Raw genomic sequence first — 25,028 nt, forward strand, 5'->3', positions numbered from 1 at the left:
GATGAAAGAGCAAGCAGCTTTCCCCAAGGTGAGAAGGTTTTTTTGGCTGATAAGAGGATTAATGTGGGGATCTAATGGCTTTGTAAATTGTATTTGCATTTTTGGTTTACCAGATTGAAAAATGAAGGTAATCTAAAATTATACTGTGTATGAAAGAACAGTCCTGATTATCTTAGCAGGAATATTTTTTCCTGGAATCAACAATCCCTGGGACTAGCCTGTGAAGTAGAAATACGAAGGCTCTGAATTCTGATCTGGCCTGGTTGCCCCAGAGCATGACTAGTGTGTATCATCAAGAAGGGATATAGGTTTTCCCTTCTGGTCTGCGGTCCTAAAATTCCAGAGGAGGAAATCCTTGCTGAAATGATCAGTCTTGTGTTCTGTCCAGCCTAGGCAAGCCATTTGGGCCTCAGCCTTCCTATCTGTGAAGTGGAATTGATGTTCTCTGCCCAACATCTTAAATTCAATTAACATACAGTGTATTATTAGTTTCAGGGGTAGAGTTCAGTGATTCATTAGTCTTACACCCAGTGCTCATTCCATCACATTGCCCTCCTTAATGTCTATCACCCAGTTACCCCATCCCCCCATCCAGCAACCCTCAGTTTGTTTCCTATGATTGAGTCTCTTACAGTTTGTCTTTCTCTGTGATGTCATCTTGTTTTATTTTTCCCTCCCTTCCCCTATGATCCTCTGTCTTGTTTCTCAAATTCCACATATGAGTGAGAGCATATGATAATTGTCGTTCTCTGGTTGACTTATTTCGCTCAGCATAATACCCTCCAGTTCCATCCATGTTGTTGCAAATGGCAAGATTTCTTTTTTTTTTTTTTGATGGCTGAGTAGTATTCCATCGTATATATATATACCACATCTTCTTTATCCATTCATCTTCGATGGACATCTTGGCTCCTTCCACAGTTTGGCTATTGTGGACATTGCTGCTATAAACACTGGGGTGCTTTGGAGGGGTCCTTTGGATCCCTACATTTGTATCTTTGGAGTAAATACCCAGTAGTGCAATTGCTGGGTCGTAGGGTAGCTCTATTTTCAACTTTTTGAGGAATCAAAGAGAGGATCTATGTAGAAACTCGTTGATGACAAAGGAGAACATTGGCGCGGTGGGTTCTGTGAGCATCAAGCCCAGGACTATCCCTTCAGCCAGATGCAACGTGCAGGCCCACTTTATAATGACCTCTCGTGTCTTGGGGAAAAAGAGGGAGAAGGGAGGGAGGGAGGGAGAGAACTAATGAACAAAACAAACATGGCAATTGAATTCAGCAAATATTTATGGAGCCTAATGTAATAAAGAGTCGGCTGATTGCAAATGACAAAGCCTGACTGACTTTAGCAAATGAAAGGAAATTATTGGCTCTTGTGGTTGAAAAGTCCAGGGTAGGTTTAGTGTCTCACGATCTCCTCCTTAAAATGTTGGCTCCATGAGGGCAGGAACCCCAGCTGTGTCACCCTCAATCCCCAGGGCCTCAGCAGTAAACAGCCAAACAAATCCATAAATGAGAAAGTTCATTTAATGAAAAGGTCGTGAAGAAAATAAAACAATGAGATGTGCTAGTGAGTGATGGGAGAGAGAGGGTAGGCTTGGGGGGGGAGGGCGGTCAACATTCTCGAAGAAGTCAGGGAAGACCTCTCGAGGAGGTGACGCTTGAACCAAGGCTTGAATGATGACAGCAGCCAGCCAGGTGGAGATCTAGGGAGGTGGGACCAGCACATGCAAAGGCCCTGCGGTGGGAAGTGTGTGAAGGCCACAGTGACTGTAGCGAATGAGTGAAAGCACAGGGGCGACTGGGATAAATGAGTCTGGAGAGGGAGGTGTGAGCCAGACACGGGTCAGGGACATCAGAGTTTATACTAAGTGCTGTGGACAGCCGTGGGGCCAGGGAGCATTAAACAGGAAAAGCTGCATGATCTAGTTTATGTTTTAAAACGACTACTCTGGCTGCTGTGTGGAGAACGGGCAATAGGAGGTGAAGGGTGGAGGCTGGGAGACCAGCAAAGAGATTATTGCAGTTGTCCAAGCAAGAGAAGAAAGCTGGGTTGGATCAAGGTGGTAGGATATAGGCTTCAGGATGGTGGTAAAGCCAGAGGGCTCCTGATGGGTTGGATGGGGGGACAAAGGAGAGAGGTGGGGCGGGGAGGTGGCTTGGCCTGACCAGGGCGACAGTGCCATGCTCCAAGATGGGCAGACAGGGCAGACGTGGGAATGCGTGGGGAAACCCATCCTTCTGTAGAGGGCACGTGGGGTTTGAGGTGTCTGTGACACCCAGAAAAGATACCGAATCAACGGGCAGAGGTAAGAGTTTGAAGTCACACAGCGGGCGCTTTATCGACGTGGGTTGACCCCAAGGCTCAGAGCCAGGCATTTCGCTGGACTGATGTGTATTTCAAGGCAATGTCTTCAGTCTCACCCCTCTGCTGTTCCTCACTGGCCCCGAAGTGGGATTCACTCCTACTGGCGAAGGATTTAATTCCCAGCTGGAGCTACTCAGGGAAGCCAGTTTGGTTTTATTCCCTAAATGTTGTTCAAAAATGTCCCCCGTGCCAGAAGCCCCCAGGGCACCTCAGCAGAACTGAAACCGTGGTGCACAATGGAGAAGTTAAGACTCACACAAGGAAAAACCCTTAGCTTGCTGGTGCAGGGAGCCCTTGTCCAAACCCAGGGGGCAGCCTCCCAAGGCCAGCGAGGCCAGCCCCTGCATGGATGGTGGGGTCCTAGGGGCTAAAGTCAGAAGACCCCTCTCCGCTCTGAGCGCGCAGTGCCATCTCTAAGTAAGGGAGTAAGCTCGGGCATGCAGCAGCGATTTAGGGGAAACTTAGCGTCTGCCAGGCCCTCTGCTAAATGCTGTGGATTCAGTGGCAGTTGATACACAGCAGGATCCCTGCCCTCAAAGCACTGACCTTCCGGCTGGGGAAGCAGATCATAAACAACTGAATATATAATGTCAGATAAAGTGCCCCGAAGAGAGACCAGCCGAGTCAGGGAGGAGACGGTCATGAGGCTGTTACTTCACTTGATCAACCAGGTAAGGCTTGTGCCACACTTGAGCAGACACCTGAACGAGGTGAGGGAGTGGGCCATGTGGGTATCCGGGCAGGGAGTGTGCTGGACAGAAGAGCAGGGCAGAGGCCCTGAGGCATGGTCCACATTGGCAGGTTCCGGAAACAGGGAGGCTGGCCCAGGAGCAGGGAGGATTGTGGTGGGCAGTGGGAGTGGGAGCTGGGTGCAGATCACATGGGGCTCTGGGCCATCCGAAGGCTTGGGATAATCTCAGGGTGACAGGAAGCCATTGGAGGGTTTTAAGCAGGAGAGCACCAGCTGACTTAGGTTCCGAGGCTCCCTCGGTGAACAGACCAAAGCGGGCAAGGGTGGAAGCGGGTATCTGAGTTCGGTCAAGTCAGGCACCCAGCCTCCCATGTGAAAGCACTCAAGGGGAAGAATCCAGAGACAAGGGTAGGTGCCAAGTTCAACTTATCTCCGGCTCTCCAGGACACCTGTCCTGAGTTAAGGGCAAGCACCTTCTAATCCGTTCCATCTGCCTTGGAGTCCTGGCTCCACCCATGCCTGGCTGTGTGCCCTGGGGCAAGTGTCTCCCTCTCCTTTAGCCTCAGTTCCCTCATCTGCTCAACAGGTAGAAGAAAAGCCCTGAGCTTCCAGGGTGTAATGATGTTGGGGGAGAGATGAAAGCTGCCCTCACGGAGCCTGGCCCGCCGCACGTGCCCACAACCGGGCCTCTCCACCAGGGGTGCAGCGTGTGCCCCGGGGCTGGGCAGGGGGCTGCAAGGTACCAGGGCAAACTGTTGCATTTAATCGTTAGACGTTTATTTTACTATGAGCTAGAAAAATACAACTAGCTTGCCCACCTCCTGATTTCACAATGATTCAAAAGCCGTGCACGCAACACAGAGATACGGCAAGGTCATGACTCCAGCTGCTGGAGCTTGGGCATAAATACTGCCAACGGGCTCCCTGCTCCGGGCCACCTCGCCTTTGTGCAGGAGCTGCTTAGAAGCTGGGGCAGGGGACCCCTCGTCCAAAATGTTGGCTCGATGGCAGGGCAGGGCGCGGGCTCAATTGAAACTCATGCGCCTATGGCTTAAGACCTGGGAGACCATCCTCAGGGCTCACTGAACTGCGCCCCCCCGAAAGCCCTTTCGTGGGGAGCCTCCCGAGCTGTCACTTCCTAAAGGGCTGTAGGAGTCATGGCCAAAGCTGATGCTGGACCTAGCCCTGCGCCTCCATCCCAGCTGAGCGGAGGCTCTGGGGAACACAGCTCTCTTGGCTTTGACTTCCAGGCTCAGGCTGCAGGGGAGGAGATGCCAGTCAACGTGGCCCCAGGGTGCAAATAGCATAGCAGATCCGCGTCAGAGAAAGTACTGGCCTCACTTTTCCCAGTCTTCCCTCTTTCCCCTGCCTCTGCCTTAGCTTGTGTGTTCTCTCTCTCTCCCCGCCCCACCTCTCTCTCTCTCCCCCCACAGAACCTTGTCCATCTGTTCTTTCCTTTTCTCTCCCTCCCTTCCATTTTCCTTCCTTCCATTCTTTGTTCCTCTGTCCATCCTTTGATCCCTCCCTCCCTCCATCCACCTGTATTTCCAGCCCATCATTACCATCTACTTAGCCTTTTTTCCATCCATCCATCCATCCATCCATTTTTCTTCCCCCCCACACACACCCATTCCTCCAACTGTCCATTCATCCATCTTCCCATCCATGTATTTTCCATCTCCTTTCTTTCCATGCATTCTCTAGCTTCCTTCCCTCTATCTGGCCTTCTTCCCTTCCTTTCTTCCATCCATCCACCTAGCCTTCCTTCTTTCTTCCTTCCATCCTGTCCCTCCATCTTGTATTCCTCCCATTAACTTCTGCTGCCCATCTTTTATGTACCAGGGGTTCTAGTCACAGAAATGAGCCAGGTGTGGCCCCTCTCCCTGAGGAGCCCACCTCCTGGTAAGGGACACACATGTAACACACCATCATAGGACAGGTGGGCTAGGACTGCTCTGCTGGACATTCCCAAGGTGGCTCAGCAGCAGCCCAAAGGAGGAAGTGATTAAGCAGTCCTTCTGGTTGGGATGACAGGAACAGGGGAAGCATCAAAGAGGAGGAGGTGCTTGGGTATTAAAGAAAGAGTAAGGATTTACTGGGGGGTTGGAGAAGAAGTACAGGAAAAAGACAGGTGTGAGAAGAGTATTCCCAGGCCAGGGAACAGCAGGTGCAAAGGTAAAGAGGCAAGAAACGGATTGGAATGTTTGGGGAACATACAACACAGCAGAAGTCAATACTCCTGCAGACAGATCCCATTTTTATTAACTTGTTTCACTTTCTTAGATGAAAATACATATCAGAAGTACCAGCGAGGCACTTCAGCAACTTCGAGATAAACTCTGACTTGCAGAACTTACAGTTCAAGAGTGATTGTTCAGGTCATACTCCATCTGGGAAGAGTACATGAACCCCAGAAATTGAATGTAACATATGTGTATGTGCACAAGTATACGTCTCTCGATAGGGTAGTGGGAGCATCCCATTGCCCTAGGGTTAGGGTTTGCCCCTATAGTAAGCCTTAAAACCAAGAGAAGGCCAAAGAAAGTATACTTGGAGCTGAATTAGAACCCAGCTCCTTGGGGCGCCTGGGTGGCTCAGTTGGTTAAGCAACTGCCTTCAGCTCAGGTCATGATCCTGGAGTCCCGGGATTGAGTCCCACATCAGGCTCCCTGCTCCGCGGGGAGCCTGCTTCTCCCTCTGACCCTCTCATGCTCTCTCTCTCTCTCTCATTCTCTCTCTTAAATATATAAATAAAATCTTTTTTAAAAAATTTAAAAAAAAAGAACTCAGCTCCTTTGTGAAAAGAAGTTTTGGAGTGAATACGAGCCCTCAGAGCTCTCTGCCCAGGGCCAGACAACCCCCAGGTGTAGGCTGTAAGGCGGAGGGGAGCAAGGGTTGCCCCCTGGGCTGGTTCAGTGTGTTGCCAGTGGCAGGAAGAAAGCAGAGTCCTGAGAGTTCCCCGCCCCCACACTCGTCCCTGCTGGGGGACATGAGCACCCGCAGGTGCCGTCCGCATCTGGGAGGCCGTGGCACTTACGCCGAAGCCAGTCTCCACCTGTCCAAAGGCTGGGTGACTGCAGGAACTTCCTGTGGCAGAGAGCGATCTCTTTCCTCGATCCACCCCAGAATGAATGGGGTGCTTGGAAAAGCAAGGTTGGCAGAGAACCATGACATTCAAAGCAGAGAAAACACCCGGCGAATAAGGCGGTGGCGAAAGCACAGCCTTGAAGTCAGACTTTGGTGTGAACCCCATTTTGCCACTCGCTGAATGACCTTAGACACGGTGTGACTTCAACATTCTGGGCCTCCGTTGCCTCTTCTGTAAAATGAGGATGAAAACGTATCTCGTAGGTTGTTGTAAGACAGAGATGGAGTGTGTACAGCCCTGCTCCTGGGCACGGCTCCTGCACTGGACAGGGATGCCCTGCGCTGGCCCGGCTAAGCGCTCACCAGTGACCATGGAGATTGTGCCATTTATAACCAGACCCACAGGGTTGACCGTCGTTTGTCCTCTGCCCCTGGAGACCCAGAGCCGTGAAAGGTCTCCATCAAGCCTTACAAACACCCTGAGAGGTGGGAGTTGCGAGGAGCAAGTCCAGATCCAGACCTGGGAACAGATCCCCCAGGGGGTGGTTCCTGGACCCCCTGAGACTGCCTGGGCCCACTCAGCTTCAGAGGCCACTGGGCTCTCCCTCGTTGGCAGGTAAAGGAGGAAACCTTGGCAGCTGGTGCAGCCAGCTTCACAGGAAGCATGAAGCATTTCTACTAAGTGTCTACCCAACCGAAATGCCTGGCACAGAGGTGGATGCTATAGATACTTTTTGAAATGACTGATGGGTACAAAAAACCAAAGGATGGGCTGCAAAATTCCCCTGTCCAGTGGGCCTTTATCAGCGGCAATATGAGGCAATGGTTGAGAGCAAAGATCCTGGGACCAGATGGCCTGGGTTCATAATCCAGCTCTGCACCTGCAAGCTGTGTGACCTCAGGTGAATTACTTAACCTCTCTGCGCCTCTGTCCTCATCTGCAAAACGGGTATAATAATACCTGCTTCATAAGATTACTCTGAGAATTAATTGAATTAATGTGTATAAAGGACCTAGAACATAATAGCATGACATAACCGATGGTTATTAGTATTATTTTATTATAATGATTTTCATTATCATTATGTGCATATAGAATCATCCCCTGCAAAGGTGCCAGGAATTTGTGCACAACCCTGTGCAGCCAATCGGGTTTCTTTCCCCCCATTTTACAGATGAAGAAACCAAAGTTTAGAGAGGATGAGGGATATGCCCAAGCTCACAGTAGCTGTAAGTATTAAGCCCAAGATTCAAACCGGAGTTGGCTGGACTCCAAGGCCTGCACTCTTAAAAAATGCAAATCTTCAAAACAAGAATTCATTCTTTCTGTTTTAAGATGCCCATAACTTTGATTAAAAATAGATTTGAAAATCTAGACCTTGTTGAGTGGCTGACGTTTTATATATAGGCGGTGTCATTAGGAGCATTTCCAGATTCCAGCAAAAAGGCTCTCAGTTGGGGCAAGAGAAAGATGTGAAACGGAGGTCGCGGTGAGCCCGGGCCAGCACAGGCTGTGGGAGAGAGTGTTGGTACCACTTCTGCTCCAGGAGTAGCGCTGTCGGGGGCTTGCGACCTCCTTGTCCTCGTCGGTGTGCTTTAGCCCCCAGGGCAGGGCCATCCGGCCAGGGGGTGTGTTTGCAAGTGGGAGGGAGGCTGCCGGTGGTCCCAGGAAGGGCAAGAGGTACTGGCCTGTAGCAGGCAGGGCCCGGAATGCCAGACAAGCCAGCACTGTGGACCGCCCCGCGCGGGAGGAACCGTCGCACCCAAAAAGCCGGCCGCACCCCCTGGAGAATCGCAGCGCTGAGCCCTTGAGAGCCGTCGGCCGGCTGCTCGGTATTTCCGGATCACGCAGTGGACAGCACAACCCAGGCTTCGGGCGGCCGGCTTTTACTTGAATACCAAAAAGGAAAAAAAAAAAAAAAAAAGGTTAAACTTACGGGTTTTTTCCTACTAGTGTCTAGGGGGAGAAATGATTACACATTACGCCAGGGGCTGGTGGCTATTATACCCGCCAGAACAGAACATTGACCTCATTGTAGGAAGTTCTATCAGTGCAAGTCTAGAATCCTAAATTTGTAAGACACAACCTGTATTTCCAGTGATGATGATGATGATGAAAATCATAAAGCTGACATTTATTGAGCGCTTCTGTACCAAACCCTGTTCTGAAGGGTTTGCACGTGTTAACCTGTGCAATCCTCATTGTTGTTACCCCCTTGTCTTAGTCTGCTCGGGCTCCCACAACAGAACACCACGGACTGAGTGGTCTAAACAATAGAAATGAATTTTCTCACAGTTCTGGAGGCTGCAGGTCCCCGACTGAGGTGCTGGCAGATCTGGTTTCTGCAAGGACTCTCTTCCTGGCTTGTAGAAGGCCACCTCAGTGTGTTTGCAGAGACCGAGAAAGGGGGCTCTGATGTCCCTTCCTTGAAGGGCACTAATCCTATTAGATCAGGGCCCCACCCTTACGACCTCATTTAACCTTTTTTTTTTTTTTTTTTTAAGATTTTATTTATTTATTTGACAGAGAAAGACACAGCGAGAGAGGGAACACAAACGGGGAGTGGGAGAGGGAGAAGCAGACTCCCTGCCGAGCAGGGAGCCCGATGCGGGACTCGATCCCGGGACTCCAGGATCATGACCTGAGCCGAAGGCAGTCGCTTAACCAACTGAGCCACCCGGGCGCCCACGACCTCATTTAACCTTAACATCTACTTCCTTAGAGGCTGCATCTCCAAATACAGCCACCCTGGGATTCAGGGCTTCCCCATATGAATTGCGGGGGGAACACAGCCATTCAGTCCACAGCACCCATTTTACAAATGAAGAAACTGAGGCACAGAGAGGTTAAGTGAACAGCCCGAAGTCACACAGTTGGCAGTGGCAATATTCAGACCCAGGAGGCCTGGCTCCGATGTCCACACACTTACCCACTATGCTCTGCTGCTCCCAGGGAGAGCAGTTGCCATCTGGCTTGGGAAAGAAGATTCCCCACAGGAAATCCAGACTCAACACATGCTGTAGACGACGGGTTCATAGGGACGGACAGAGCAGAGAGGGTTGGTGTAGCCGGAACATCGGGAGAAAGACAAGCAAGGTCTGGCAGCAAGAGGAAAAGAAATTCCCCCCACATAAACGTACAAGACAGAAGACAGAAGCTCCTCCGTGACTTAGCACATCATCTTCATGTCGTATATACAAAACAAAAGTCACACAAATAACAACAAGAAACCTAAGGAACCATGACAGCACAGCACCCTCACTCCCCACCCGGAAGGTGAGCAGAGCAATAGAGGATCTGAATGCATTTCTAGAAAGAAGGATGCGGGCCATAGCAGGAGCTGAGCGGAGGGCACAGCTAGGAATAATAAACACCGTCCAGCCCCAGCTGATACGACTGCAAGCTGTCCAGAGGGCCTGCCTGCACTCATTCATTCAGGCCTTATACCGCCGCAGATGGTAAATACTGTTTCAGACCCCCATTTTCGAGATGGGAAAACTGAGGCACCGTGATGTTAACTTGCCTGGCGCTGACATGTACTGAGCTCCTGTGCCGGGCATCACACATGCATTTCCTCACTGAAATCTCACAACAGCCCTGCAAGGGAGGGTTCTTTATCTCTATTTTCCAGATGAGGAACCTGAGGCCCATAGTAAGAGCAGCGTGGAAATTTAATCCCAGCCCAAGCCGACTTCAACACGGTTTTGAGATGAACCGAGGAGGAGAAAAAGGCATAAGATCAGCAGAGTGCAGGGAAGAATAGAGGCCTCTGTAAGAAACGAGATGGACCTAAATAGGGTTTTGGCTGGCAATACCCCTTGCCGGATTCAGGAGTGGCCAGGCAGGCAGGCGGGCCCGAGGGGGAGCGTTTTGACGAGCTGCCAGAGCTTCGGGAAGGATCTCGAGAGCTAGAGGGACTCCGGAGTGGCTGGAATCTGGGCAAGCCGAGGCTGCTTGCCTGACGCGCAGGCCTGATGACTAGCGTCTGATTTACGGTTCTGCGGGAGCTATTGGGGAGAATAATATTTCACCGTGTCAGCGCGGAACTGCTCTCCCAGGCATCCTGCCCAACCGGCCATTAATGCGGTGCGGCCCAGGCCCCTTTGGTGCTCTTCAGATAAGTTAAACATTTAGACAACACAAGAGAGACAGCCAGGTTTCCCTCCCAGGGAGCAGGCCCCGCTCTGGCTAGTCTAGAGGCCGCAGTAAGCAATCTCACTTAAAAATATACCTGCCTCGAAAGAAAAGTGGCCTCGAAAGTGGCCAGGGAGTCCATCTGGCCTGTAACGAGACTCGTTTTTCTAAAACAAATTTGTCAACAATTTCCCTTCTGCATTCGTGCCTCCAGGCAGCCAAGGACAAAAAGTAATGGGATCAGACCTCAGCAGGGCAGGTTGGGGAAACCCCAGCTGTCGCCAGCTTCATCAGAACGAGTTTTGATAAGTATTTGTCCCTGAGCTTGCTGTTCAGAACTGAACAATCATGGGAATGCTAAGTATCCAAACCTGCGGGATGCAAGCAAAGGACGATCCGGCCTTAAATTACATTCTTATTAGAAAAAACAGGAAAATCGAAAAGACCGCGAAGGAAGATAAGCCTTTGGCAAGTATGAGCAAGAAAAAAAGAAAAAGAGGTAGAGATGATAAACTGCATCAAGAATGAAAAGATGGATATTATTGTAGATTCAGGGGAAATTCATTTTTTTTAATTATGAGAATACTGTACAATATTATGCCAATGAACTTGAAACCTAGATGAAGTTGACACTTTGCAGGAAGATCTAAATTACCAGAATTAACCCAAGGGGAAATTTGAAAATAAATAAACCAATGACTGTGAGAAATTGAAATGGCAGTTAAGGATGTACTCTCAAAAAGGCACCAGGCTGGGGCGCCTGGGTGGCTCAGTCGTTAAGCGTCTGCCTTCGGCTCAGGTCATGATCCCAGGGTCCTGGGATCGAGTCCCACATCGGGCTCCCTGCTCCGCGGGAAGCCTGCTTCTCCCTCTCCCACTCCCCCTGCTTGTGTTCCCTCTCTCGCTGTGTCTCTCTCTGTCAAATAAATAAAATCTTTAAAAAATTTTAAAAAAATTTAAAAAAAAAGGCACCAGGTTGAGCTGGTGTTAAACAGGAATTCCACCAAACATTTGAGAAAAGGATAAATCCCATTTTGCACAAACTACAAAGCAAAGAAAAAGATGAGATGCTCTCCCCCTACATTTTATGAGACAAGCATCACCCGGAAACCAAATCTGGACCTCGAGCACATGACAAACGGACAAATGGCCGTCATCGGCAAGGACAGGCAGGACACTCATGCAGTCCCACAGATACTCTCGCCCGCGCCCTGTGACTCTTTACCTAAGTTCCGCCTGGGCCCGCTCTGGGCCCTTCAGTTTCGGACCCCTGGTGAAAGAGGGATCTGGACTATCATTGGTACCATTTCTCAGGCCTGCCACATTCTTTAACACACTGTTTCATAAGAAACTGGAGACTTTGTCACCTGAAAGAGCCTCAAAGGGGCTGATATTCCAGTAGCATTGGGCACACCCAGCACCCAGATCGTGGGTTCTATGACCATTTTCCAGGAAAAGGAACCAGGGCTCCATGGAGAAGTGGCTGATTCTAGGGCTGGGGGCAAGAAAGACACATAATATATGGGAAGCCTCTTACAGTGCCAGAAAGTAAGGAAATGCTCCAAAAACCCTGCAGTGATGGAGGATGTCAAAGGGACACAGGAGCTCCTAGAAAGAGTTCCCAGTGGCCAAAGCCAGAGCACTTGGACTACTACAGGAACATACTATTGGATTCCAAGTATTAAAAAAGTGCCCATGAGTCCACAATGATACAGATAATGATTAAACCAATAAGTAAGTGGAGGGGAATAGGAAAATCTCCCATGCAGAAAATTCTGAATCATTTATTTTTTTTTAAGATTTTGTTTATTTCAGAGAGCGTGCACGTGAATGGGGGAAGGGCAGAGGGAGAGAGAGAATCTCAAGCAGACTTCCCACTGAGCGCAGAGCAAGATGCAGGACTCGATCTCAGGACCGAGATCATGACCCGAGCCGAAACCAAGAGTCAGATGCTTAACCGACTGAGCCCCCCAAGGAGCCCCCTGAAACATTTACTTAGATACTCCATCCCAGCTGTGAGCTTTGCATAGTGACTCCCTTTCAAAGAGTACAGTATGGAAAGGAGAGGAGAGTAACCTTCTAGCAGACGAACCTGATGGAGACTACCTGAGCCAGGTGGTCAAGGTCAACGTGAGCAGTGGTGAGTCATGTTGGTAGGATGCACATTTGATACGATGCAGTGGGAATGGCACTTTCCTTCTGCAGCCCTGCTCACCAAAACCCATAACCCCAGTCTGACCATGAGAGAAACAACAACGAATCCCCGTTGAGAGACATTCTGCAAAACACCTGACTGGTACTCCTTGAAAGTGTTAGCAACACCAAGGAAGGTCAGAGAAACTGTCACAGCCCAGAGGAACCTAAAGAGAGAGATGACAGAATGTAGTGTGATGCCCTGGATGGGATTCTGGAAGAGAAAAAGGACGTGAGTGAGAAAACGAAGGAATTCCGAATAAACAACGGGTATCAGTTGGGCCGTGCTCTCTCGAGGAGGCCTGGACACGACGCCCAGCCAGAATGGCACGATCTCGAAGCCCCATTCCCACAAGGACCGGCAGCGGCAGGTGGCCACGTGGTTCAAGCAGCGGGCATGGCAGATCCACAGAGGCAGGACCCAGGAAGCCAAGGCACACCACAGCAACCGCACCCTGCCTCGGGACCCAGCCAGCCCATCGCGGGCTGCCCCACCCCAAGATGCCAGGGGGCAGGGGCTTCACCTGGAAGGGTTACAGGCGCCCGGCATCCCCGAGAAGGTGGGACAGACCGTTGGGATTTCAGTGGCACCAAGAAGGCCTCCCAAGTCCACGTGGTCCCAGCAGACGAGTCTGGTGGCCCCCAAGAAGGGAGACAGCTCTGCCGAAGAACTCAGATTGGCCACCCCGTTGACAGGCCGGGTCATGCCCACATGGAACGTCCGTAAGGAGAGAGCCAGGGTCCTTACAGAGGAGAAGAACTGCAAGGTGTTCACCAGTCTTCACGTGGCCCATGCCAATGCCCAGCTCCTCGGCATCCAGTCAAAAAGAGCCAAGGAAGCTGCAGAACGGGATGTTGAAAAGAAAAAGTAAAGTGCCGTTGGCAACTTGTGATCAAGAAAAAAAAAAAAAAAAGGAACTGACATTAGTTAATAATGATATAGTAATGTTTGTTTATTAGTTGTGACAGGTGCACCATACAAATATGTTAGGCCGTCAGTTAAGTGTCTGATTCTTGGTTTCAGCTTAGGTCATGATCTCGGGGTCCTGAGATCCAGTCTTGAGTTGGACTCCACGCTCAGCATGGAGTCTGTTTTTCCCTCTCCCCCCTCTGCTCCGCCTCCTCTCTCTCTCTGTCATAAATAAAATCTTTAAAATGCATATATATGTAAGATGTTACATCTATACATATATAATCTTTAAAATGCATTTATATAAGATGTTATATATATAACATATACATATATAATGTTAACAATAAGGGAAACTGGGCGTGGGATATATGGGAACTCTCTATACTATAGTTGCAACTTTTCTGTAATCTAAAATTATGCTAAAACTAAAAGCTTTGATGTTAAGTAAGCCGCCCAGGATCACACACCCAGAAAATGGTAGGGCTGGGACTGAAGCCCAGGGAGGGGCATTTGAACACCAACTACAGCGTCCAGGAGATATGAACCTGAACGTCTCTACCAGTTCTCTCCTGCCCCCGCGCCCTGAGATGCATGAGTGCATAGCGTCCTGACAGGTTGGTGGGGTTTGACTAAGGAATGCAGTTTTCTGCTTTGCTTCTAAATTGCCTTATCTGCAGAGTTGGCCGACTATGAGCCTCTCCTGATGGTGAACTCAGTTCATTTTGGCCATTATTGTACCAGGCACAGAGTTCAGGCCTGTAGAATTCGAAATAATGATAATAGCAAGAATTATGCCAAACGTGGATGTGGCACTTTCTATACTTTTCAGAGTGCCTTACCTGTACTGACTCATTTAATCCTTTCAATACCCCAGGGTGGAAAATGGTGCTCCATAGCTCAGTTAGAGATAGGAAGCTGAGCGTCAAAAAGATTCAGTACCTTGTCCAAGATCATTCCGTTAGTGAGTAGCCGGGCCAGAGTTTGAGCCTGAGGTCCAGAGTCTATGCTCTTAATTGCTATATTCTCTGATGGATGCTACCTTTAGAGTTTCCCGAGTTATTGAATAAAAGAAGAGATTGGCCATTATACCAGGCCTAGGTTAGTCCTAGAGGCCCCACAAAGTGGGAAAATAGAGACAAGTTATTTGTCCTGATGTGAGGTGGAATTGGAGCAGTTTTTACAAAGAAGATTATATCAGCAGAGCCTCTTCAGGCTTTTGGCAAATGGAAAGGGAAGGAAAGGCATTCGAAATAGAAGGAATGGCAGGTGCAAAGGCCCTGCAGCAGTAGCATATGGGTTGTTGAAGGAACAGCAGGAGGCTGCTGTGTCCGCAGGTGCAGTGAGAGATGGTGGGAGATGGGGCAGGGTGCAGACATGGAGAGCCCGAGTCTTTGTGAGGACCGTGCTTTTTTTCAAAGGGAGGCGGGAGCCACTGTGGGGTGTTTTTTTTGGGTTTTTTTTTTTTAAGATTTTATTTATTTATTTGACAGAGAGAGACAGCGAGAGAGGGAACACAAGCAGGGGGAGTGGGAGAGGGAGAAGCAGGCTTCCCGCTGAGCAGGGAGCCCGATGCGGGGCTCGATCCCAGGACCCTGGGACCATGACCTGAGCCGAAGGCAGACGCTTAACGACTGAGCCACCCAGGTGCCCCACTGTGGGGTTTTGAGCAGAGAGGGACACGATCTGACTCAGGTGTGAACAGGACCCCTCTGGCTGCTAGATGTGGACTGGGCTGGCAGGATGGGGCATAGAAAGGGTAGAAGCAGGGAGAGTGAGGAGATGACCCCATGAGTCTGAGTCAGGGGTCCGCAAACTTCTTCTGTAAAGAGCCAGATAGTAGATATTTTAGGCTTTGCAGGTCACGCTGTCTCTGCCTCGACTTCTCAGTTCTCACATTGTAGGACAAAAGCAGCCATAGACAGTAGTAAATGAACGAACTTGGCCGTGCTGCAACAAAGCTTTATTCGCACAGATTGGTGGTGGGCCACATTTGGCCCACGGGTTGTAGATTGCTGAGCCCTGATCTCGGTGGGAGACAATGAGAGCTTGGAGTGGTGGGAACAGTGGAGGAGGTGTGAATAGTCAGACTGTGGACATATATTGACTATATATTGACTTATTGTGGATATACATTGACAGGAGAGCCAGCTGGATTTGCTGATGGGTTGGTTGGGAATGTGAGGGGAAGCAAGGAGTCAGGGACTACTCCAGGACACATGCAGGATCCAGCCTAGTGTTGGGCACGTAATAGGTGACCAGTAGGTCTGTGTGTTGAATTAGCAGTGCAGCATTTCATGTACATGTACCTCGTATTTCCCAGTGATAATGTTAGTACCTGGAAAGCAAGAGCCACTTTTCATCCTTGAAACTTCCCCACTGTTGACCCATGCATTGTCTGATGTGGTTCTGGGCCCATAGTAAGTGTTTTTACAGTTTTTGTGATTCTGGGCCCCTCCTCTCCCTCACTGTGTAGTCTCGGGCATTGTATCCGTTTGCTGGGGCTGCCGGAACAAAGGACACAGACTGGGTGCCCGGAATGACAGGAACACTGTGTCACAGTTCTTGAGACCAGAAGTTCAAGATCAAGGGGCCGGCAGGGTTGGTTCCTTCTGAGGGTGCTAAGGGAGAGTCTGTGCCCTGCCTCTGTCCTCATGCTCACATGGCATTCTCTCTGTATGTGTCTGTCTCTGCATCGACATAAGGACGCCGCCGTATTGGATTAGAACCACCAACCTAATGATCTCACCTTAAATTGATTATCTGCAAAGAGCCTATTTCCAAATAAGGTCTGTTCACATGTCCTGGGGGCTAGGGTTTCACAATCACAATTCAGCCCATAACAGGCAAGTTTCTGCACTTCTCCCCACTTCGTTTCCTCCTCCATGAGATGTCAACAGTATCCCCTTTAATATATGCAAAGTGCTGGGCGCCTGGGTGGCTCAGTTGGTTAAGCATCCACCTTCGGCTCAAGTCATAATCCCAAGGTCCTGGGATTGAGTCATGCAGGGGAGTCTGCTTCTCCCTCTCCCTTTGCCCCTCCCCCCTACTCGTGCGCTCTTTCTCTCTCTCTCTCTCTCTCTCTCTCTCTCGTGCTCTCTGTCTCTGGCACGTTGGGAACCTAAATGTCCTTCAGTGTGAGATCCTGTCTGTCTCCTTCCCATGAGATATCTTCTGTTTTCAAAGGCAATGCATATGTGCATTATCCTTATAGAAAAAGAGAGAGTGAAGGAGGGAGGGAGGAAGCATTTCAATGAGTTTAAAGCCTCCTTTGACCACTAACCCAATCCCAGTGCTTTCCCAGATAGAACTGCTGCTTCCAATTAGATGTGTAAGCTTCCAGATCTGTCTTTTCCCATCTATGTATATGTATATATCCATATAAAATATTTTACTTTCTTTTTAATGGGTTTTTATAAATACAGTTGGCCCTTAATACGGGGTGTTTTTTAAGATTTTTTATTTATTTATTTCAGAGAGAGAGAGAGCAGGGGGGAGGAGCAGAGGGAGAGGGACAAGCAGACTCCACGCTAAGCAGGGAGCCCAACGTGGGGCTTGATCCCATTGACCCCGAGATCATGACCTGAGCTGAAACCAAGAGTCAGATGCTCAACCAATTTCCAGTTGAGCCACCCGGGCACCCCAACATGAGTTTGAATTGCATGGATCCACATATAAGCAGATTTTTTAATAAATACAGCACAGTGCTGTAAATGTATTTTCCTTATGATTTTCTTAATACTTTCTTTTGTGTAGCTCACTTTATTGTAAGAATACAGTATACAATACATATAATATATAAAATATGTGGTAATTGTTTATATTACCAATAAGGCTTCCAATCAACAATAGCTATTACTAGTTAAGTTTGGGGGGAGCCAAAAGTTATACACCGGTTTTTGACTGCATGGGGGTCAGCACCCTGAACCCCCATGCTGTCCCTGGGTCAACAGTATATATATGATGTGATACTGGATGTATCATTCTCCAGCCTGCTTTTTTTCCCACACCATAGAATGTCTTGGAAATATTTCCATGGGCTAACATAAAAATCTACCTCATTCTTCTGACCCGCCGGGTAGGATTCCACTGAATGGACATACCACATTTTATTTAGTGATGATCCAGGTGAGGGAACTTTAGGTATTTTCCTGTTTCTCACTGGGATGATGGACATTCTTGCACAAGGCGATGTGCGGGTGTTTCTCTGGATCAGAAAGTGTAAATTCCTCATGGCTGGGATTGCATCAGGGCCCAGGTCTCTCACCCAGGTCGAGGCATGGGAACCCTTCCTCTGTCTTTACAAGCAGGTCCTGCTTGGACCCCCCCAGGACGATCACACTCGGCCCTGAAGAGGCCAGAAGCACCCTAGGCTGTGAAAAGCCAGCATCCCACCTTCGAGGCCTGCCCCCCATGCAGGAAAATTGCGGGGCATAGGATCTTCCTCCCCCAAAGCTCCCTTCCTCGGCGTTGTCCCACTCCCCTCTTTGCCAGGCCAGGCTTAGCAGGTAACTGGATCCAGGTCAGCTGGTAGAGTATGAGGTAGCGTCTAGCTGAGCGTCATGGTATTTTATTAAGTCCGAAATGTGATCGCTACTGTGTCACCCTTTAGCGCCCCCAACAATCCCCTTGCAAATGAGAAAACCAGAGCCTCCCACATGCCTTTCCCCTGACATCAAGGAAAGCACAGGGAACCCTGCCCAGGGGCCTGAGCCCGTGTGACCCCTGGAGCAGCTTTCGAGCTTGAGGCAAAGACTGGGGGGCACAGGGAGGCGTTTTTCCAATTTCAGGCAAAGCAGTGGATGGGGGAGAAGTCTGCTACTAATTTTGTTTTCTCTGTGCCTGGGTCTTCAAAGTCAGCATTGGCTTTTAAAGACCGTTTTCATGAACCTGTCGGGCTTGCTGGTCGAGGACCCTTCCATCTATGTAAGATTTCTGTGGCTCAGAGGGCTCCAACTAGTGTGCCCACTGGGGCCACGTAAGCAGGTAAGTGAAGGGAAGAAAACCCAGATGAGACTGTAGAGCCCTGGAAAGGGCTAAGGATGGTTGGGACGGAAGAATGCCAGCCCCACAGAGCGTGTAAAGTCTCAGAGTAGCGAAAATCTGGAAAGACAGAGAGAGTGAGAACAAGCAGGGCGAGAGGGAGAGCGAGGAAGAGAGGTCCCCTGAGTTTATGTATTGGCTTCTGTTCCAAAAAAATGTTTCAGGCCTAGTGTGGGCTGAACAAGCTACGTCTCCAGGCCAGCTTGCAAGCTCTTCCCTAAGTGAGCTTATCAACACAGAAGAGTTGTCAGCCTGGTTCCTTTACTCCTCAAGAGCAGCACTGTCCACTAGAATTTTCTGTGATGATGGGAGTCCGTGCACCATCGAATACAGTAGCCACTGGCTACATGTGGCTACAGAGCACTTGAAATAGGCCTAAGGAACTAGATTTTTTATGCTGTTGAATTTAAATTTATTTAAATAGAACTTATCAGTAACCACATGGGCTAATCCCTACTGTATTAGGCAGCATGACTATAGAATCTTTCAAGTTAGGGGGTACCATCGTGCTTGACTATTTTAGGAAAGAACAGTCCCTCTTGGGGAGGGGCGTCAAGTATACTTGCGACCACCAAGCATCGATGAGAAGCCCGGGTACATGGAAAGAAAGGAAATGCGGCATGAGGAACAGTAGAGGCTTAGGGGAAAGCTAGCTCGAGTGGTCACTCAGTAGCCCCAGTTTTTTCCCAATGCTCTCCAGAGAGCGTCTCAGTTGGGTTCACCACTTAACCTCCGCCATGTTCTTTGCCCTCTGCTCCGACTTCACCTGCCCACGTGGTGGAACTTCCCCACTGCCCTTTCCATCCAGGCCTGTCAGAGCACACCGCTGCCCATGCCCAGGCATTGTCCCGGGCCCATGGATGTGAGAGGTCTCGCTGTGCCACAGAGCTGTGGGCCAGAGTGTGCCAGGGACTCTGGAAGGAAACCTCACCTTCCGGCAAACCCCTTTTGAATCCAGAGCCCTTTCATGGGACCAGAGAGAGACCAGTGGCCACACCACCCCTTTCTCCAAGGTTCCAGCCTCAATCCCCAGAGTGGCCCAGGCTGCCCCAAATGCCACTGTCCCCACCCCCACATCTCCATAACAACATGGTTACCCCTATAGGTCTTTTAAAAATTAATGAGGGACGGGGTTCCCATCATCCCCACCCCCCGCAGAGCTCCTGGTCTCAAAGATAAATTCAAGCCTTTTCCTTATGTAAAAAGATGGTGCTCAGAATGTTGAAAGCACCTTTTTTTTTTCCAGATTGTACCCTCCTATCAACAGTCCAGAGATGTCACCGCCAATTTTTTTCTTAGCGTCAAGCTCAGAGTTCCGTATGCTTCTCTCCCTAGCGGTGTTTCCCAGGAGATACCTGCCCCCTGAAATTACCTTGCAACCAAAATGGGGACATTTATAAATCTTCATACAATAATAGAAACTAACATTCATGCCACACCTGCTCCGTTCCAGCCCCTGCACCGGATGCTCTGCGCCCAGCACCTCCCTTCTCCTCACGCCAAGCCTGTGAAGGAGGTTCCGCTGTCTCTCATTTCCCAGCCCGACCTCTGAGGCTCAGGGTGGTTATGCCACCAGCTCGAGGCCACACAGCCAGAGCCGACTCTGAACTACACGACTGTGTTCTCTTACCGTTCTGGAGGTCAGAAGTCCAGAATCAGTCTCCCTGGGCTGAAGACGTTGGCGAGGCTGGTTTCCTCTGGAGGCTCTAAGGGGAGGAGTCTTGGCCTTTTTTGGTGTCTAAGGGGCACCTGTATTTCTGGACTTGTGGCTTCTTCCTCCATCTACCGTGTACCCCAATGCTACCCCAGTCCCCTTCTCCTTTCTGTCTTCAAATACCCCTCTGCTTCTTACTTACAGGACCCCTTGTAATTACATTTAGGGCCCACCTAGATAATCCAGAATAATCTTCCCATCTCAAGACCTTTAACTGAAGCACATCTTGCAAAGTCCCTTTTGCCATATAAGGACCCTGGGATTAGGGCATGGACATTTGAGGGGGGGAGGCATTATTCAGCTTACCACAGTCATGGTGGCCTGGTTTCTGGTTACAGCTGGGGCTGGATCCAGGGGATCAAATACTGTGATCAGGGCTTCATCCCTGCCTCCAGCTCTCAGATCTGCTTTTCTCCAGGCTTAATCCCACCGTGTGGCAGCTGCAGTGAAGGAGAGGCCCCTTCCCCAAGGTCTCAGCCCAAGTCCCAGGGCCGGCTCTCACTGGTCCTGTTCAGACTACATGCTCATCTTTCACACAGTCCAAGACCCACAGACCAAGGCCGGGTCTCTCCGCTTGGTCAAGCCTGGGTCATGTGCCCTCCTTCGTCATGCGCCCCCCTCTATCTTAGCTCACACGTGCTAGGGTGTTTCTCCAAAGAGAATGGAGAGATCTGTGAGTGCTGGAAAGCAGCATGGCTCTGGAGTCTGTTGGCTGGCAAGCATTATACATTATGCATTATACAGTATAATCAGTACCCAATCAATGCTGACCGCAGATCATGGGACACAGAGGAGGGCTGGGGGTGGGCGTACCTCCAGAATGAATGTTGACGAATACAAGGTTCACTAAGCGGATGAAGGCAGAAGAGCCTTCCGAGCAGAGAATGTACCTTGATTAAGGCAAAGGCCTCGACTGTGGGGCCAGGGTGACTGTATGTCCTCACATACTCAGGGGCGGAGCGGGGTGGTCCTGTTTTGCGCCTGTCCTCCCAATGTAATCTTAACAGCAGCCCCCTTTACTTGCAAAACAATCTGGGTTTGCATGATAAATTATATGGTCTGTCCCCCTGAACAGCCAACCTCATTTATAAGGGTACCGAAGGCAAAAGAAGGGATGACACTTAATGAGAGGTCACTAACCTTTAGTGGCAAAGCTCACACTAGAATTCAGGACTCCTGACTCCCAGGGCAGTGCTCAGCTTATGAAACCAACTCTCTCAGAGACTACATCAGATTAATCAGTCATGGGACGCCTTGGTGGCTCAGTCAGTTAAGCGGCTGCCTTCAGCTCAGGTCCTGATCCCAGGGTCCTGGGATCGAGTCCCATGTCGTGCTCCCTGCTCAGCGGGAAACCTGCTTCTCCCTCTGCCTGCCGCTCCCCCTGCTTGTGCTGTCTTTTTCTCTGACAAATAAATAAATAAAATCTTTAGGAGAAAAAAAAAAGATTAACCAGTCATCCTTCTCCTTTTCTCTTCTTACCACATTCTCCATAGGATTGTGACCAGATCCACGTTGACGATGTCTCATCCGATGACAATGGGCAGGACCTAAGGTAGGAGTTTGGGGAGCCAAAACTGCCCCTTTTGATTGGTTATTGAGCTTGCCTTTCACCAGAAGCAGAGAGGAGGGGCGGGCTGGGTTATCAAGATGAGTGCACCTGCCTGGGTCAGAACCCAGGGTTGCAGCCCCGACCCCCACCCTGCAGCCTCCTCAGCATCACCTCCAATCACAGAGGCTGAGATTTCCACAGGCTCTCTGTGACTCTGCTTATGTTTATCTCTCAATGGTTTCTTGTCTGCTTCCCAAAGTAATGCATGCATATTGTAAAAAATTCAAATGCCACTTCTAACCTTGCCTCCCAGAATCACCATCACGAAGAGTTTGGCACCCCTTCTTCAAAGGTTTGAGTCCTTCATTAGCATACATATATTATTTAATATAAACGTTGATACGGTCGCTACTCAAAAAATATTTCTTGACTGAGTAAGCGGTATGTCTAGTTTCTAGGGGACAACACTCCTAGGACATGGATTCCAGAAATAAGGTACCCAACTGCTCAAAACGAGACAGCTTTCAGAGGAATGTGGCTGGAATGTTCCAAGCCTGCCCCTGAGAAAACCTTATAAAAATGGAACCAGAGTTAATCTGTGCTTATCCAAAATTATCCCAGCCTAGTACCTCTTGGCCCATCAAAAATATTAGACTACATGATGTTTCGCTTATGGGACCAGTAACTTCACTTAGTCTTTGCTTCCTAGATGTGTCTTCCCTCTTACTCCAAAAAAAGAAGTCAAAGCTTCTGTTGCTGGGCCCTGGAAGTCTTTTCAAAGGCCAGCACAACTAGAAGTGATAGGCAGGCGCCTGCTTCGTATTAATTAGCCATTCTGAAAATCCCTCACAGTCAGGACTGGCAAGGAGCAAGGCTCCAGTGCCAGCCAGGGCTTCTCCATTTATGGAGTAAATAAACCCCAGATCAAAGTTAATTGTGTCCTCTCCACAACGTCATAGCTGGGAGCTGCTCTCCCCCTCACGGCAGTGAGCAACCAGGGTTCCGCTTTCATAACGTTTCCCCTGTAGCTGGCTGGCGTGGGACTGAGAGCGGGTTCCTCTGAAGGCCGTCTCATGCTGAGCTGTTTGGGACGTCACTTCCAGAACCCACGATCCAAGGATGGTTTTCCCCACAGACACCAAAATCTCCATGTATTCATTCAAGCAATCTCTTTTGAGCCCTTACTGGGTGCCAGGCGCCTAGCATCAAATGCCCCTTCTTTGGTTTTTTTCAGTTCACTGCAGAAACCAACCTTGGTAATGCCCTTATTTTGCACCACGCCCTGTCCCGGACGCCTTACGTGCATTAACTCCCTCATCTTCACAGTTACCCTAGGGAACAACACGTGCTCTTCTCATCATCCCCATTTTACAAGTGGGGAATGGGAGGCACAGAGAGGTTAAGTAACCTGCCGAACCTCACACAGCCAGTAGGTGGGGGAGGTAGGATTCGTGGACGTCCTTCCCTGCCCTCCTGTTCTCTTGGCAGAACATCTGGCCACCTCCCCCAGGGTGTCCTCGGAGTTTTTAGTAGGTGTTCTTTTCCAAGAATCAATTTTCTGGCCTTTCCACACTACTCTGAGAGGGGCCCATAAGGCGTAGTCCTGGGTTCCCGTTGCAACTTAAAGGAAACTTCCACCATGTCCGGATCCCTTGATGTCCTGCCACTGAAGCAGGAGGATGTCCTCAAATGCCTTGCAGCAGGAACTCACGTAGGTGGCACCAGCCTACACAGAGGGAACAGTATTGGCGCAAACATCATGAATCTGAAGAGGACGTGGGAGAAGCTCTGCTGGCAGCTCGTCACGCGGTTGCCACTGAAGACCCGGCTGACGCCTGTGTCCTAGCCTCTTGCAATCCTGGCCGCGAGCTGTGCTGCTACTGCCCGGGGGCCAGGCTGGTGGCCGCCCCGCTCCTGGAACCTTCACCGACCAGATCCACGCAGCCTTCCGGGAGCCACGACCTCCGGTAGCTGCTGCCCCCAGGGCTGACCGCTGGCCACCAGAGGTGCCACCCTGCCTACCATGGCTGTGTCACAGACTCTCCCCCGTGCCACGTGGACCCTGCCACCCCATCCAGCAGCAAGGGGACTCACGTGGCGGGTCCGATGTGGCGGGTCCCGGCCCTGGAAGTCCTGCACGCCTGTGGCACCATCCCGTGAGCACCCACGGGAGGCCACGCCGAATCTTGGCTTCTGCAGAGACTTCTGAAGAGACTGAGAAGGAAGAGCAGGCCGCTGCTGGAAAGGCCTTGACCAAGGAGGAATTTCGGGGTGAATGGACTGTTCTGGCTCCCGAGCTCACTGCTGCTCAACACGAGGCTGCAGACGAGTCAGGAGGCACACGGAAGTCTACGTTCGAGGCCCTGAGGATCAAGTCGCCTGGGCCAGTGTCCTGGCCTGCACGCCCCAGGGAGCCCCCAAGGGGCAATTAGCTGTTGAGTTGGAGACACTCGCCGCAGGTGTTCCTGTGGCTCCTGCAGAGTTTTTGTTGTCACCACCAAAGCCTCTTCCCTGGGAAGAGTTTTCTGTCCAAGAGGAAGGCCCGGCCTCTGCTCCAGTAAGGCTGAGCCCCAGGCACGGAATGGAGGGTGACAGCCGCATGTCCCATCACGCTGTGTTCAGGTGCCCCACAGGGAGCGAGACCTAGCACCTCGCACTTTCCAAATGCCCTTTGACCTCTGCAGCAGCAGGGGCCCTGAAGTACGGGGAGGTACGTGAGGTACGGCTTCCAAGTGTTGTTTCATTCTCGCTGCGCCGCATCTTTGTAAAAAATAAAATGTCTTTGTTTCCACTCTTCAGCTTATCCTAGAACATCTAGAAAGCGCAAAATAGTGCAAAGAGGGAAAAAAATTAGCCAAACTCACACCCTGAGACAGCCATAGAACCATATTGACCTGCTTCCTTCTGCTCTTTCCTAGGAAGAGACTCATGGGGGGCGGGGGCGGCACAGAGGGAGAGAGAGAATCTCAAACAGGCTGCACGCCCAGTACGGAGCCCCACGCGGGGCTCGATCTCACGACCCTGAGATCACGACCTGAGCCAAAATCAAGATCTGACGCTGAACCGACTGAACCACCCAGGTGCCCCTAGGAAGAGACTCATTTTTAAAGCTTTGGGTCATACTATACACATATCCCTTGTCACGCTCTGGTTTTCCCCTTCCGACGTTGATTTTGCAAACCTCTAGGAAAGCTTCTGGCGGAGGGAAGGAAGATTGGAGGGGGGGGGTCTCTGGCGCGTTGGGGTTTTCATTCTCACGTGCTGGTTGCTGTAGGCGGTGAGTCGCCCACACTCTCCCGTTCCAGTTCCCAGCTGCCACATCTGTCGTCAGCTTTG

General features: G+C 50.3%; 1 protein-coding gene and 1 pseudogene across 1 annotated transcript in view; both read left to right on the plus strand.

Moving 5' to 3' along the window:
- LOC118011063 (eyes absent homolog 2) overlaps positions 1-25,028 on the plus strand; it is a 131,945-nt gene that overhangs the window by 83,529 nt on the left and 23,388 nt on the right. The window contains exon 7 of the mRNA XM_035005634.1: positions 21,637-21,695. Within this exon, the coding sequence (XP_034861525.1) occupies positions 21,637-21,695 (59 nt within the window). The remainder of the gene's footprint in view (positions 1-21,636; positions 21,696-25,028) is intronic.
- On the plus strand, positions 11,430-13,362 carry LOC118011577 (annotated as a pseudogene).

The sequence above is a fragment of the Mirounga leonina genome, unplaced genomic scaffold (genome assembly GCF_011800145.1).
Source record: "Mirounga leonina isolate KUSES-001 unplaced genomic scaffold, KU_Mleo_1.0 Mir_150, whole genome shotgun sequence".
In the NCBI taxonomy this organism is placed as follows: Eukaryota; Metazoa; Chordata; class Mammalia; order Carnivora; family Phocidae; genus Mirounga; species Mirounga leonina.